Raw genomic sequence first — 15,914 nt, 5'->3', positions numbered from 1 at the left:
CCCCGAGAATCATACAGAGCTGCCATATAGAGATCTCTCTATGTATATATTTATAGGTATGTATATATTTATAGTGCACTGCATTTAAAACAGCCGGGCCTGCTTCTTCAGCTCGTTCCTCTTCCACAGCGCCAGGCGGTCGAACTCGGCGATGGTCATCCCGAAGATCTGGTAGAATTCCTCCTGGGATAGGTGTCTCTGGGGAGAAATGGGAGGCTGGGCCAGAGCTGGGCACCTTGCAGGGTCAAGCAGGGGATCTGAGGGTATCCCCTTCCCGCTGGGACAGTGGGGTGACACAACCCCCAGCACCGCTCCCTCGGGAAAGGGGCAGGACCTGCCTCCCTCCTGCCCCTGCCAAAGGCACAGGGGAGCAGCAGGAGCCCTGTGACAGTGCCCTGGCACTCCTCAGTGTGCTCCTGAGCAGATGTGGAGATGCCCCTGACATGGCCACCAGCCACACACACTGCGTGCCAGGGCCACCCCTGGGATCAGGTCTCTCTGTGCCCTGATTGTTCCCAGTGAAAAAGGCTCTTCTCACCTCTAACCGAGTCCTGTCCACATCTTTGGGCAGCTGGTTCCTCCCCCTCGTCTTCACCAGGAGCAGCTCGTAGGGGTAAATCTGCACGGGGACAGGGACAGGGACACTGTGGGGCAGCCATGAGACACTTGGGCACACTTGGGAATGAGGGCAAGGCCTCCTGCTGGATTTAACAGGGTTTGGGTGGCACAGCTGACTGCAGGGCTTGGATGGGACAAGGAGAGCTGGGAATTGTGTTCAGGGTGACTGAGCCACCCTGAATCTCTGTGGTGGCTCTGGAATAACCTGCTCACTCTGCTCACCCCAGGCATGAGTGTGAGCACAATTTTTCTCCAGGGCTGCATGTGAAACTGCAAATTGCTTTTTTTCATCCCTTTTCTGGGGCTGCTCTGACTCCTTTATCCCCTCTGCCAGCCGACCAAGGCTCTGCTGCCCCTCCCACAGCTATCCCTGTTGTCACTGCCAGCTTTTGCCCCATCCCTCACAACAGGGACATGGTCCAAAGTCACACTCGTCCCCCACTGAACCCACTCTGCTGCCCAGAGCAGAAGAAGGAGCATCCCACCATCCACCAGCACAACCCCCTTGCTCTGTTCCTCACCCAGGGGACAATTCTGCTCAGCCAAGCACCTGGGACCTGGTAGGAGGGGAGGGATTCTGTTCTGAGCTCCTCAATCCTGGGCTCAGTCAGGTCGAGGATGGAAGAGAACAAAGGCAGAGGGCAAAACTTCCCTCTGCAGAGCCTGGGGGCACACGGACACATCCCTGGGACTCCCACCTCTGGCTGGTGGCCACTCCTTGCAGCAGAAGGGTCTTACCTTGTACTCTGTGGGGAGAGAAAACAAACGAGACGTGAGCCACAAGGACCCCTGTGCTGCCACTGGAGACTGCGGGGACCCTGCCCGTGTCCCCCCATTCTCCCTCCAGCCTCCCCCTTTCCAGAGCTGCCTGTGGGGGGATTGGCAGCCCCACAGCATCCCCGGGGGTCCCCAGCCCCGTGCCCCCCATACCTCTCATCCCCCAGTTGACTGCATTCGTGCTGTCGTAGTGGAAAAGCTCCGCGCTGGGAGGCTGCAGGAGGAGGGCAGAGAGGGGGCACTGAGAGAGAGGGAGGCTCCTCCAGACCCTCAGAGTGACACCTTGTCCCCACCCACCAGCAGGGAAACCCAGACAGGAGGTGAAGTGACAAGCCCAGGTCACAGAATTCACAGAATTCACAGAATTCACAGAATTATTAAGTTGGAAGAGACCTTCAAGATCATCGAGTCCAACCCAACACCTGAACTAGACCATGGCACCGAGTGCCACATCCAGTCTTTTTTAAACACATCCAGGGATGGTGACTCCACCACCTCCCCAGGCAGACCATTCCAGTACTTTATTATTCTTCCAGAGAAAAACTTTTTCTTAATATCCAACCTAATTTTCTCTTGACCCAGCTTGAGACTGTGTCCTCTCCATGCCCAGCACCTCTCATCAGCCCTTTCCTCATGCCATTCTTCCCTCTCCACCCTGCAGACCTCTCGAGGGGCTGGGGCTGTGCCGGGTGGGACAGAGGGATGGACAAGACACAAGGAGGCAGGAGCACAACTCCTGATCCCAAGCAATCCCGAGCCCAGGATATAAAGCAAAACTCTTCTGCTGGAAAGCAATACCAGCATCCCTCTGGAAATTGCCCTGTGGGAGTTTCAGGGCAGACACTGCCTGGACAGGGCACTTTGGAGCCCAACGAGGCTCATTTTGGATTGGCACAGGGCAGCAGTGACAGCAGGGATGCAGAGAAGGGGAAAACAGGACATCCCAGTCGTGGAAAGGGAGCACTAGGGGCTTGGAGGAGCCTGGGAGAGTAAGGAATGTCTGGGAGGATGGGGAATGCACTTACCCTGTGCAGCCCGTTCCTCCTGTAGGCAGGAAGGGAGGCCGACTTAGAAATGAGGGGATCTGCAAGGAAGCCACCGAGGGGCATCAGGGGAAAAGCAGGAATGAGCCTCACACCCCCGGACAGACCCTCTGCCTCTGTGCTCCCAGTTCTGTCTCCTTCCAGCTCCAGCTCATTTCCAGCCTGGCTTCCTCCCACGCTGATCTTCCTCTCCCCAAAGTCCCATTCCTGGGGCAGCCGTCCCACCTCACCCGTCAGAGCATTCTCATCTCCCTGTTTCCCCGACTCATCCTCTCTGCCCTGCTTCACTCTACCCCAACCCAGGCTTTCAAGGGCTCCTTCTTTGCTTCCCTTTACCCCTCCCTGGTCCCAGCAGCTCCTCCAGCTCAGGCTCTGGACCCTGGGCTGGGGGAGCAGCTGGGGAGGGCTCAGGTCAGGCACTCACCGCTGTCGGCCAGGTAGTGGGTTCGGGGAGCTGCAAGGAGAGCAGAGCCGTCTGTCAGGGAGGGCCAAGCACCCCATGCCGTGCAGAACTGCCCGTTCCCAGCCCCACAGATCCTCCTTGGGGCTCCCAGGAGGGCACAGGGCTGAGGGGCTCCCTGAGCATCCCGAAACAGCTCCGGGAGGGCAGATGTGCCGTGGGGAAGGAGAGTATGGAATGGACAGGGCTGTCTGTGCTGCCAGGCTCTGAAGTGCCCTCCCAGTCCTCCCATGGCCCCAGGGGCAGGGCTGGGTGCCCTGAGCAGAGCAGTGCAAGCCAGGCAGCCCTGGGATGCCAGGAGGTACCAGAGTTGCCAGCCCAAAACAGGTCACAGCAACCTCGGCGTGGCTGTGCTGCCAGATTCCCAAGGGATCCTTCAGCCATTCCATGAGGCACTTCCAGGCTGCCCGGACACCACTGAGCAATTCCCCATCCCATCTGGGGCACAGGGAATGGACAGAACCCTCCAGGGAGGAAAAGACCACCCTGAGATCCCAGCTCCATGCCCAGCACCTCTCATCAGCCCTTCCCTCATCCCATTCTTCCCTCTCCCGAGGGGCTGGGGCTGTGCTGGGTGGGACAGAGGGACGGACAGGGACGGCCTTACAGCCATTGAGGGAGCCCTCGTAGCCCACTGTGTGCAGGGCCTCTCTGCTGCTGGCTGAGCTGCGAGGGGGCGTCCAGGGGTCTGCGTAGGAGTTGGACCGAGCCTTCATCTCCTCCCTCAGGATCAGCCTCCCGATGCCACTCTGGATCTGACAGGGAGGGAAAAGCCACCTTGCACCTTTTTCCTTTCCTTTCCTTTCCTTTCCTTTCCTTTCCTTTCCTTTCCTTTCCTTTCCTTTCCTTTCCTTTCCTTTCCTTTCCTTTCCTTTCCTTTCCTTTCCTTTCCTTTCCTTTCCTTTCCTTTCCTTTCCTTTCCTTTCCTTTCCTTTCCTTTCCTTTCCTTTCCTTTCCTTTCCTTTCCTTTCCTTTCCTTTCCTTTCCTTTCCTTTCCTTTCCTTTCCTTTCCTTTTTCCCAGCTCTCTGGGTATCCCCTGACATGGGCTTGGCATCTCCTGAGGATGAGGTGCTGGGGAGAGAGGGGTGCCTGGACAAGGGGATGCTATCCCTCTCCTTCAGAGCCCACACTGGGGGTGGCCAGGAGGGGACACATGGCTGAGGGCAGCAGGGAGGGTGGTGGCACCTCCTCGGGTGGCAGAGCTGGGCTGAGCCTTCTCCCCAGAGCCAACTGGGGCCAGTTTGGTGCAGTCTCTGTGCCCAGCTGGGCTGGCACTCACCTTGTGCATGCCCCGGTCGTACCCATCCTCCTCGCCACCTGACGAGAACCTGCGGGCCCGGGGAGCTGCAAGGAGACACGTGAGGGGTCAGATGGGGACAAAAGTAGGGGCAGGCAGGGAGGGGACAATCCCCAACTGCATTGGCACAGCTGGCTCCCAGAGACTGCTCGGGTTTTGGCATCACCTTGGCAGGTATCTCAGCCCAACCCCACTTTTGTGTCCAGACCCAACTCAAAACGGGGTTTTTCCTCCCAGCAAACCTGCAGGATCTGCAGGAATGAGTTTCTCTTTCTCCCAGCCCAAGGGGAATCTGTTACCTTTGGGTGAGCTTTGGAAGGACCAGTATTCCGACTCAGAGTGGTAGTAGGGATCTGGGGAATAGGCGGGGCTGTACTTGGATGACTGCGCGATGTCCTCGCTGGTTTTGCTTTTCGTGGCTGCGGAGGGGATGTCTGCAAAAGGAGAGGGCAGAGCCAAGGTGAGGATCTGCAGAGACCCACCCCAAATGAAGGCAAATCCTCTTCCCTCCCCAGTGACTGCCAGGGATTTGTGTCTGGGATAGCACGGAGCAGAGCTGGGAACAATCACTTTTCCAACTGCTGAGGCAGACGGTGGGGACAGTGACAGTGACAAGCAGAGGATGTCATTGATGTGGCTGGGAAGGGACCCGAGTGGCTGAGAGCCCACAGTGCTGGCTCCTGCACCGTGCTTATCTCAGTGCTACCTACCAGTGCCACCCTGTGCTGTCCTGTCCTGTCCCCAGGAGCTGAGAGAGGGGATGGAGGAAGGCTCAGACCCAGCAGCCCCTCCATGGGGCTCTCTGGGCTCTGCCAGGTAAAGGTGGCAGCAGGGGGGGAGCAGAGGGGCTCTGGCAGGGCAGGGACACACAGAGTGCTCAGGCTGGGGACAGAGCCTCAACAGCACCAGGGGAAGCCCAGGAAAGAGTTGTGCTGCACCAGGGACCAGGAGAGTCACAGGGAAAGGAGCAGCAGGGACAGGAGGTGACAGAGCCATCCACCAGCTCCGGCAGGCACAGGGGACCCAGCAGGTACTTACAGCAGCAGGAGCAGCCAGCAGCAGGCAGTGGGGATTGGGCAGGAGGATGGGGAGAGCCCAGGGAGAAAGAGGAGACACAGTTACTGCTCAGGGGAGCTGCTGGCCCTCCGAGAGCAGGAACAAGAGGGGACAGTGCAAGGCAGCCCCGCTGAGAGCCACCAAAAAACGAGGGGCACCAAACCCCGAGGGCCACCAAACACTGAGAGCCACCAAACACCGAGGGCCACCGAACACCCTCCCCAGCCTGCAACACCCCCAGGCCTGCTTCAAGCTGGTACAGCCACCCAGGGTGGGTGGGCTGCGATTTTCCCCCAGGGCTGCATGTGAAACTGCAAATGGCTTTTCTGAGGCTGCTCTGACTCCCTTATCCCCTCTGCTGCCCCTCCCACAGCCATCCCTGGTGTCACTGCCAGCCTTTGCTCCATCCCTCACAACAGGGACACGGTTCAAAGTCACACCTGTCCCTCCCTGAACCCACTCTGCTGCCCAGAGCAGGAGCATCCCACCAAAACCCAGCACCCAAACCTTGCCCCATGTCCCACCCAGCCCCTGAACACTCCAGTCCCCTCCTCGGGGTGACATGGGGACAGGGGACACAGCAGCCAGACCGTACCGTGGCGCTTGTAGATGGGGGGCTTCCTGTAGATGTTACTCTCACCAGCAGCTGGTTGGAGAAGAGAGAGAAAGGGAAGAAAAAAGGGGGAAAGGGAGATCAGTGTGGGAATACTGAGGGCGCACAGGACACGGGTCCTGCAGGAGCCACCACCCCCACGCCACATTTCCATCACACACGGGCCTCGGAGCCCACGAGTGACCCGGGAGGGCTCCGGGGCCGGCGGCACGGGCACAGGAGCACGGTCCCGATGTGACAGGACATGCAGTGAGCACCCAGCGACAGCATGCACCGGGTCACAGGAGGGCACAGCCTGCCAGCCGGCAGCGAGGCACCCGGGGCGCGTTCTCGGGGTGCCAGCACCTGCAAGAACCGCCTGCGAGCTACCTGGGGCGAGCCAACATCAGCCAAAGCCTCTTTCCGCAGCAGAGAGAGAGAGAAAAGAGCGAGTCGGGAGGGAAAGCGAGCTGGATGGAGCCTGGCGCCGGAGCAGGGAGGGGGCCATCCATAAACCACCGAGCGGCAGGAGAAGGGATGGGAGCGGAGCTGGGGGAGCCTCTGGGTGTCCTCAGGGTGTCAGGGAGGGTGCCACGTTTTTGGGGCACGGGGAGATGCCAACAGCTGAGTGGATGGTGTGGGGGGTTTGACCCCGCTGAGGGGTTCTGGGCAGCTCTGCCTGCTTCCCAACCCATCTCTCCCTTCCTGCCCGCTCCGTTCCCCGTCCCCGTGGGCTCTGCGTGGCCGGGAGTGGCTTGGTGGCCCTTACCTGGTGGACCCCTGCAATCCCTGCAGAAGGGGAGCAGGCATCTGGCAAGCCCAGAAGACACTGGGGGGAGGGAGCGGCGGGCCCTAGGGGGAGTATAAAATAATCATCTGTAGCGGATGGGTGTGGAAACGCCTCTGGAACACACGCTCCGGCTGGTGACCCTGGGGGGAAGGCAGGGCAGGGGGACAGGCTCTCACCAGGACACTCGTCTTCGTGTAGGGAGTGGAGGGAGGGCAGGGAAGAGGAAGGACAGGGATGTTGCAAGGATCAAGCAGACTCCGAGCGCCTCTGGGACCTCCGGGTGGTGACGAGGTGAGGGGAGGGGGGCAGAAAGGAGGAAGGTTCAAGCCGTAGGTCCTGTTTATGGATGGCCTCTACCAGGGGTAGATCCTGCTGCCAGCTGGCTCTAGGCAGGCGGCGGAGCTACACATGCGACACAGCGGGGATGGCACATGCGGGCATGCCACGGACACGGCGCTCCCCCGGGGCAGCGGGGAAGCTCCGGAGCCTACCTGGGATGTGGAAATGCTTGGGTGCTTGGTATGAGGTTGGAGTGGAGGACCTCACATCTAACTGGCTATAGTATGGGGAGCTGCGCCCGCTCTCGGTGCCTACGCGGGGCCGAGCAGAAGCAGCCGTGAGCGACCGAGAGAGAGAACAAGAGGCAGAAGAAGAAAATGGGTGTTAAATGCAGCGGTGTTAGAACAGCACGGGTGACCCGGTGTGTGACGGGGATGTGCGCCGGGACGCGGTCCAGGAGTGGCAGTGATGGAGAGGGCGGAGATTTGAGATTTCCCGCACCTCCGGAGGCGGATGGGATGCGGAGGAAAGCCCGGTGCGTGCCCGGCCCGGGGCAGCGCTGCCCCAGCACTGCCAGGAAAGCCGAGCGTGCTGCAGAGGCAGGCAGTGATGAGAGCCCTTGGAGGGGCTCTAAGTGACCTCGGAGTGTTCCAGTCCTTCCTCCACAGCTCCAGAGGACAGGACACACGGCCCAGGCACAATCTGCTCCCCTGCCATGCTCCGGGGGTGCGTGCATGTGCAAGGAGCTCCCTGGGCACAAGCACCTTCCTGCACAGCCCTTCCAGAGCCACCAAGGCAGCTGAGGGGTTTTCACTAGAGCTGTCTCCCACCCCATCCTCCACGAGCCTCAGCTCGTGCCTGAACTCCAAATCCCCCTTGGCCTCTCCTTGCTGCTGGCAGGAGTTTGGAGAACCAGAGGATGTGCACAGCTGGGCACTGCTCGCATCATGGGCCACCCCAGGCCTCCTGCTGCTTTCCAGATGAGAAAACACAGAAATGCCAGAGATATTTTCTGTGATTCTCTCTCCACTTGGTGGTGTGAGCTCAGCTCAGCCTGGGGTTGTGGCCAAAATCCTCACCTGAGCGGTAGAAATGGTGGGGGGACCTGGGGATGGTGGGGGACATGCCCTGGCGGCTGTAGGTGGGGGAGTCGATGTAGCCAGGGCTGGAGGCTCGTCTCTGCCGTGTGTCAAAGCTCTCGTAGATGTCCTGGGGACAGGAAAGGTGTGGAGAGACCGGGATTAGAACTGGCAGGAGGTGTCCCATGGATGGGGGTCCCCTGCCTGGGGCAGCTCTGTGTGTGACACTGGCAGTGTCTGTGTCCTCTGAGGCTGGAGGCATCCCCAGCCTGCCCTGCCTCCCCCCTGCCAAGGCACAGGCAGCAGAGCCCAGGCTTTGGGACCAGGTGACAGCATCCAGCCAGAGATGTCAGCCAGATGGAGACTGTCCCCCTCCCTTGAACTCGTTCCCAGTTATTGGTGTCTCCCTCATGGGGCACAAGCTGCACCCTGGCACCATTCTGCTCTCTTTGGGGTCTGAAGAACAGGACAGTCCCCCCATCTCCCCACACCCTGGAATCAGCAGAGCCTCTGGGCAGAGGGACATCCTGCGGCAGCAGCAGGTGACAGACCCCCAGCGCCCACAGGGACATTACCTGTGAATATGGGGAGAGGGTCCCCAGGGACTGGAGGCAGCAGGAGGAAAAGTGAGGAGGAAAAAAAAGACAGAGAGAGAGAGAGAGAGAGACAGCACACGGTTAAGAGGAGCAGTGGCAGACTGGGGTCCCACAGCAGCTCGTTTTCCCCGAGGTACCGCGAAGTGAGAGGCACTGGTGTACAGCCAGAGCTGAACTGGGGCAGGACACTGGGCAGGAGAGGAACTGGCAGGAGAATCAGCAGCTGCCACCTCTCAGAGACTTCTGTGGACAGGGGGAGGCACAGAAGGCCATGGCTGCCTGCACCACGCTGGGCTGGTGACACCAGGCTTATGACAAAATCTTGGGGATGGAAGAGATGCTGCTGCCAAATCCTCTTCCAGCACCACTTCAGGTGTCCCACCTGTGTGAGATGCTCAGACCCACTTCTCCCATGGACTCCCTGAACTCACCAGCAGCTCCAGCTGGACAGGCAGGACCCTGAGCATCCCCTCAGCACAGCCCTGCAGAAATGCACTGCCCCAGCCCCTTCCCTGGCTCCAGAGGTGCTCCAGAGGTGCTCCAGAGGTGCTGTGCTGGCTGGGCTGCAGGACTATCTGCCAGGGGCCAGGCTCAGGGCTGTGAGGGGTGAATCCCTGCCCATCACTCCTCTCACACAGCACTCTCCCTCCCTGCACATGTCCTACTGTTATCTTTCTGACTCTACAGCAGCACCACTTTACCTCCATCACAGACCCTCCCCGAGCCTCTGGGAGAGTTCCTGCCCCACTCCTACTTCCCTGCACTGTTCCCACTGGCATGAACAAACTCCCACACGGTTCTCCCCCAGACTGGGGCCCATCCCAGCAGGGTTTCTGGAGTCTCAGTACCTCCCCATAGCTATATCTCTCCAGCGTCTCATCCGACGTGTATCTGTGATAGGGCTCGTAGGAAATGAGGTCAGGACGCTGCACTTCATAGATGGCTTTAATCTTGGGAAGAGCTGCCAGGTCTTTGTAATTAAGGATCTCATTATCCACTTTAGCCTAGGGAGAGGGAGAGACAGAGACAGAGAGGCAGAAAGGAAGAGGAGGAGAGAAGGGAAGGGAGGCTGGAGCGCACAGAGTGGAGTCAGCACAGGGCAGACAGAGCCCAGCAGCGGGGACAGGTAAGAGGAGAGGCCTGAGAGGCAGCAGTGGGAGGGCAGAGGAGCTGGGAGGGCAGCACCGTGCCCCTCTGAGTGCTCCTGAGCTGTGCCATGGCACTGGTGGCACGGCACGCTGCTGGGACAAGGGGACTTGTCCATGCTGTCCCCAAATTCTGGGCTTGTCCCACTGAAGCAGCACTGGAGGCTGCTGTTCCCATCCCTGGGCGAGGGGCAGGGCTGGACTTACGCAGATGACACGATTTGGGGAGCCAATGCTGGAGCCAGGGGGGGAGATGGAGGTTTCTGAAGTCCGTCTGTGCTGTGGAGGCACAAAGGGGGAGGGCAGGTGAGAGCATGGCAAGGAGGGACCCCTGAGCAGGCAGCTTGTTGGTTTGGGGACTGAATTTCACTTCCACAGCCCCAGCCACGCCACCCATCATCCTCTGGGCAGCCTCAGGTTTGGGCACTGCCAGAACAGTTCAATTCCAGCAGGGACTGCAGGACAATGAGATGCCCCTCACCCTGCTTGCCTACCTTCAGCTTCTTCTCTGCTCTGGCTGCCTGCTTGCAGATGGGGTGCCACACTTCAGAGCCTGCAAGGCAGCAAAGGGACAGTGTCATCCCTACACACGGTCCCCCCCCCCGCAGTCAGGGGTCAGCCAGGTCACCCTGCAGTGTCCCTGCCACCTCCAGCAGTGCCGTGGCAACGTGCAGGGCAGTGGGGATTGTGTGTCTGTGATAAGGAACAGAACAGCTCCAGAGCAATGAGGGCAGGGGCCAAACCTCAGCTGGGACAGCAAACTCGGGTGGATTTGGGGTGGCCCAACCTGCTCCTGCTGGTTAAACCGGGGTGACACTGAGCTTGGGGCACCACAACACCTCCATCCTTTGGGCTGGAGTGAGCAGAGGTTGGGCTTTGCCCAGGTGTGCGGGGAGACAAAGAGTTCCCAGCTCAGCACAGGGAAGGTTTCGTGCAGAGCAGTGATTTTTGCACACAGGAGCTGCACAGCAGTGGAGAGGGGGATCTCTGGCACTGCTGCTCAAAGAGACCCTTCCAAGTGCCACAAGGACCCAGACCCCAAACTCCCCCCGGCCATGCTGGTCCCAGCCCTACCTGTCAGGTACATCTCCTCTCCCTCTGTGAACATCTGGTGGCAGCGCACACATCTGGCACAGGTGGGGTGGTAGTGCTTCCCTCCTGCCTGCACGGGTGAGCAGAGAGGAGCCCCTGAGCAGGGCAGGACACGGTGACCTGCCCCCGTCCCCGAGTGACCCTGCCAGCCCCCAGACTGTGACAAGGTGAACAAACTGTCCGGGGTGGCCTTGGACACCTCCACATCCCATGGAGAAAACCAGAGAGTGTTCATCCCTGTTTTTCACCCTGCTGGGCTGTGAGTCACACCAGGAACCTTCTCCTTGCAATGTTCGACACCAAGCAGAGCCACGAGGTCCCAAACCTGGCAGGGACAGTGTCCCCACAAAGCAGACACTCTGGGGATGGCCAAGACCCTTTGCAGCCAGACCTTTGCACCAGCTCTTTCTCCACAGATTTGAAGAGAAACAGCAAATTTGGCCCCAGATATCACAGCAGGGAAGCAGCAAAGGGAGAAGAAGGGCCCCAAAGATCTCCCTATCGCTCCAGTTCCTCTCCCTAAAGGAACTTTCCTCTTCTTCTGCTCCAATTTCAGTGCTAGGGACAGGCTCTTCCTCAGCTGAGAGGAAGCTGGGCTGCTCCTTCAGCTCTTTAGACAGGGCTAACAGCTGAAATTGGGAACTTGCTCCCCCTCCAAGTGTCTGTTAGCATTTCTATTATGGGCTGGGAGCTGGGAGCCAGCTCAGGGCAGCAGGAATCTGGGCTGTTACAGCTCAACCCTAAAGAACTTTTTACTCCTGTAATAAACCAAGAGAAGAGGGAGAATAATTGAAGGTGGCAGAGGGAAGATGAGGCTTTTGCTTAAAAAGAAGAGGGTTATGATAGAGGAGGCTGGAAACAGGAGGATCAACAGGGAAATTCACTGCAAGGATAACTGAGAACTTGGGCTGCCCTTAAAATCAACCTGAAATTCAATGTCTTTGGGGTGCAGAGGGCAGTTAGACCCCCCAGTTTATGCTGAAAAAGCAGGTGGTTTTATGACAGGTAGGAGGATGAGTTTGGAGCCCTCTTCCTTTCCTTACATTGCAGGGAGGGGATAGCCCTGTGCCAACCCAAACCACTCCATGGGGAGGGAGGCTGGCTGCTCCCCCAGGAACGTCCCAGCCCATTCCCAAACTTCATTTCATCACAAACCTTCTCCAAAAGCCACTCAACACCTCCAAACTATGCACAAACCTTGTTCCTTTTATTCTGGTTATTACTGCAGCTTGTACAAGGCTGGTGGAGCTGTGAGGGAAGGGACCTGCTCATAATCACTGGGGTCCCTTAAAGACTCATTAATCATCCAAGCCTGGCTGGGCAGCTTGGAGCAGTTGGGAATGCCTGGAGGCTGCCAGGATAGCATTAGGAGACTCCTTAATGCCTAAATAATTTAAAGGCACCCTTTCCATTTCACACTCTGGCAGAGAGGACAATTAAAGCCCCTGCATTCACAGATGGGAGCAGACACATCCCAGGGAGGGTGAGGAGCTCAGGCTTCCATCCCTGCAGGTGTCCAAGGCCAGGCTGGATGGGGCTTGGAGCAACCTGGCACAGTGGAAGTTGTGCAGGGGGGGTTGGAACGAGATGATCTTTGGGGTCTCTTCCAACCCAACCCAACCCACTCCATGTTTTTATGACAGGAATGCCAGGTCCCCTCTGGCTCCTCTCCCGCTGCTCCCAAGCCAGGTAACACCACCCTGCTCACACCCACGGGTCCCTGAGGATGCTCTGAACTGGCACGGGGCTCTTGGGGGATGGCACAGCCCAGGGGAGGAGCAGCAGCAGCAGAGATCTGAAGATTTGCTGACCCAGTGAGCTCGTGCTGGGCCTGGAAACAGGCTGGAAACATTCTGGGACCACTCTAAACAGGCTGGAGATGTCCTGGGTCAACTCTCACACAGCCACTGCCACCCCTGCCCACCTGCAGAGCCTTGGTGCCTCTGATATTGGGGTGCAGCTTCCTGCCACTGCAGCCTGGGGCTGGCAGAGGTGTGGGAGCCCTTCCCTCCTGCTCAGCCACGTGGAAAGGGAGGTCTCAGGAGTGACAGAGCACAATTCCAGCATTGCTGCCTCTCTGTGCCATCACAGGGTCTAAAAATCACACCAGGATTCCTTCTCTCTGTCTCCTGACCCTTTAAATTATGCTCAAAGTGGATTTTCTGCCTTTTTTTCCCTTGCCAGCACTGGGACAGAACAGAAAGCACGAGAGGACACATCACTTCCAGGGGATGGGAAGGACCAGCCCTCTCTGTCCTTCCCCAAAACCATCCCTCACTCCCCTCACCACTGTCCAAAACCCATCCCACAGCCACCTGCTTCCACTGGGGAATCCCTGCATCCCTCCCTGGCTCTGCCAGCGCAGCTCCTGCTGCCCAGCAAAGCCTCCCCCAGGGGAGGGGAGCCCCTGCTCCGGTTTCTGCCCTGCCGAGGGGTGCTCCCTGCCCGCGGGAAGGGCGCTGCAGCCCCTCAGCCCGGCTCCGCAGCAGTGCGGGATGTGTTTCCAAGGCAACGGGAAATCGCTGGGATCACTGCTGGCACAGTGACGGGGACACCCAGAGCCGGGCAATGGCAGCAGCTGCTTAGGGCTGATGTTCCCACACCTCCAGACATGTCCCAGCACCCCAGGCCGCCGTGACTCTGGCTGTTTCCCCGAGCTCCAGCACCCAAGGTGCTGTTTCCCCACCCTCTGGAGAAGGTGGTCAGGCTGTGACGGAGCTGCTGCAGGAGCCACGACCTCCAGAGATGGAGCGTGGCACCTCTCACACCTCCCCAGAGCATATCCCTGTCCCCGGCCCGGCGTGGGGTGGCTGCAGCCCCGGGATTCACCTCCAGGACACGGCCACTGATGTAGCGGTCACAGGTCTCGCACTTGATGCCGAACTGGGCGTGGTAGTCGGACTCACAGTACGGGATGCCATCCCTGGGGAGGGGGACAGAAGGGGTGAGCGGCAGGTGAGCCCCTCGGGGACAGCTCGGGGATGTCGCAGGACGGTGGCACTCACTTGCTGATGTACTCGCCGGTGAGGATGATCCCGCACGTTTGGCACTTGAAGCAGCTGACGTGCCACTGCTTCTCCAGGGCCAGCAGCGACTGGCCCTGCTTGATCTCCTCCTTGCAGCCAGCACAGTCTGGGGGGACAGGAGGGGATGTGGGACACGGCAGGGACAGGGCAGGGACAGGAGGGGACAGGGCAGGAACAGGAGAAGATTTGGGACATGGCAGGGGCAGGAGGGGATTTGGGACACGGCAAGGACACCCACAGCTGCTGTGTGTCACCTGGGACTCCCTTCACACCCACAGCTGCTGTGTGTCACCTGGGACTCCCTTCACACCCACAGCTGCTGTGTGTCACCTGGGACTCCCTTCACACCCAGAGCAAAGCCCTGCCCCAGAGGACATTTCCAGGGACAATGCTGTTACAAACACCCTGCTCCTGAGGCAGCCTCGTGGGGATCATTTCATTACAGAAATCTGCCACCTCTGCTTGTCCCCAGCACGGGAACCAGGAGGAAAACCTGGGACCTCTGAGGTATGGCTGGCACCAAGCCACAGCACAGAGCTGGATCTCCCTCAGGATGATGAGTCTGAGCCAGGCCAGTTGGACATCAGGAAAAAAATTCTTATCTGGAATCATCTGCCCAGGGAGACGCTGGAGTCACCATCCCTGGATGTGTTTAAAAAAAACCTGGATGTGGCACTCGGTGCCATGGCTCAGCTGATGAGGAGCTGCTAGGTCACAGGTTGGACTCGATGATCTCAAAGGTCTTTTCCAGCCTGGCTCATGCTGTGATGGGCTGTGGGAGGGCCAGGCTGGCCTGGCAGGTGCCCAAGGGTGGGAAGTGTCCGGCAGAGGAAGGGCTGTGCTGTCTGGCAGCCACGTCCGGCCCCGCTGTGCCGCTCACCGGCCTCCCTTCCTCCCCTGCTTCCCCTGGCTCCAGGCAGGCTGCAGCAGGAAGCACATGAGCCTTGGACCCCTGACCTTGCCTCCTGCTCGTCCTCTCCTCCCCTGGGCAGCAGGTCTGCCTGGAGGGGGGGTTTCTTTAACCCCCTCCCTGCCACAGGGGAAGCAGGAGCATCCCAGGCTGCTCCTGCCTGCTCCAGCAAGGCAGGGGGAAGATTTCTGAGTCAACAGGATCTGTTCCCTCATTCAGGTCCTGCTGGTTTGGGGTTGTTTGCAGGGCTGGGGCTGAAGGGGGAGGCTCAGCATCCTCCTTTTAGCACCAGCAGCCCGCTCAGCTCCCCTGGCACCCTGCTGGTGGCAGTGCCAGGGTCACCAGGGTGGGGAGGGACATGCTCTGGTGCCTGCAGCTGCCGTGAGTAAGGCATGGTATCCTCAGGTGACCCCGCTGCAGGGCTGGAGGAACGCCGGGAAGGGGATGGGGAGGGAGAGGAAGGCGGGAGGGAGGCAGAGCCAGGTTCTGGGAGCCCATGGAGGGAGATGAGGAATTCCTGTCCTTTGGCTCAGTCCAGCCCTGCCACATCGAGGGCTGGGGTGAGGGAGGCAGCTTGAGGGGCTCACAGGGGGTCCAGAAACACCAACCACACCACCAGCAGTGCCACCACGGTGACTGGGTGACAAGGACCGTGGGTGACAACGAGTCCTGGCTCTGGCCCTCTGCAGGATTCTGTGTCAGGCACTGACCTCCACAGCAGGAAGGGAAGGTCTTCCCAACCTGGGGTGAAAAGTGAGGCCAAACCCACCCAAAAGAGCTTGTCCATCACCCCAGCTGACTTTTAGGGGTTCCCTGCGGTTCACCAGGGCAAGGGGATGAGTTGAAAAAACCTTCCCGTGCCTGCAGACCCAGCAAGGAATGCCAGTGCTGTGAAAGTGCCCAGAGGATTCCCAGGGCAACCTCTTGGACACAAGGCAGCTGACTCAGCTCCAGAACCTCCCCATGAGCTCAGACAGCGCCTGCCAGGGTGGTGCCACCTGCCCAGGTCCCAAACAGCCCAGAGGAGACTCCCAAACCAGCCCTGAGCTCCAATCCTGGCTGCAGCCTCAGGACTGCCCCGTCCCTCCTCCCAGACCTCTGTGGCACCCGCAGGGCTGCACAGTGGCCCCAAAGTGATCCTGTCACCCTCTCC

General features: G+C 59.5%; 1 protein-coding gene across 1 annotated transcript in view; it reads right to left on the bottom strand.

The window, feature by feature from the left end:
• Nucleotides 1–84: 84 nt before the first annotated feature.
• ABLIM3 (actin binding LIM protein family member 3) overlaps nt 85–15,914 on the bottom strand; it is a 43,725-nt gene continuing 27,895 nt past the window's right edge. Inside the window, exons 12-30 of the mRNA XM_062501984.1 lie at nt 13,831–13,957; nt 13,655–13,748; nt 10,808–10,895; nt 10,228–10,286; nt 9,941–10,012; nt 9,437–9,592; nt 8,568–8,597; nt 7,993–8,122; nt 7,126–7,224; nt 5,848–5,898; nt 4,496–4,630; nt 4,179–4,243; nt 3,506–3,653; nt 2,863–2,892; nt 2,421–2,479; nt 1,549–1,609; nt 1,357–1,364; nt 539–619; nt 85–198 (exon numbers count right to left, since the gene is read on the bottom strand). Of these exons, the coding sequence (XP_062357968.1) occupies nt 85–198; nt 539–619; nt 1,357–1,364; nt 1,549–1,609; nt 2,421–2,479; nt 2,863–2,892; nt 3,506–3,653; nt 4,179–4,243; nt 4,496–4,630; nt 5,848–5,898; nt 7,126–7,224; nt 7,993–8,122; nt 8,568–8,597; nt 9,437–9,592; nt 9,941–10,012; nt 10,228–10,286; nt 10,808–10,895; nt 13,655–13,748; nt 13,831–13,957 (1,607 nt within the window). The remainder of the gene's footprint in view (nt 199–538; nt 620–1,356; nt 1,365–1,548; nt 1,610–2,420; nt 2,480–2,862; nt 2,893–3,505; nt 3,654–4,178; nt 4,244–4,495; nt 4,631–5,847; nt 5,899–7,125; nt 7,225–7,992; nt 8,123–8,567; nt 8,598–9,436; nt 9,593–9,940; nt 10,013–10,227; nt 10,287–10,807; nt 10,896–13,654; nt 13,749–13,830; nt 13,958–15,914) is intronic.

Source organism: Cinclus cinclus, chromosome 14 (assembly GCF_963662255.1).
Source record: "Cinclus cinclus chromosome 14, bCinCin1.1, whole genome shotgun sequence".
Classification (NCBI taxonomy): Eukaryota; Metazoa; Chordata; class Aves; order Passeriformes; family Cinclidae; genus Cinclus; species Cinclus cinclus.
This window is presented reverse-complemented; position numbering and strand designations above follow the sequence as displayed.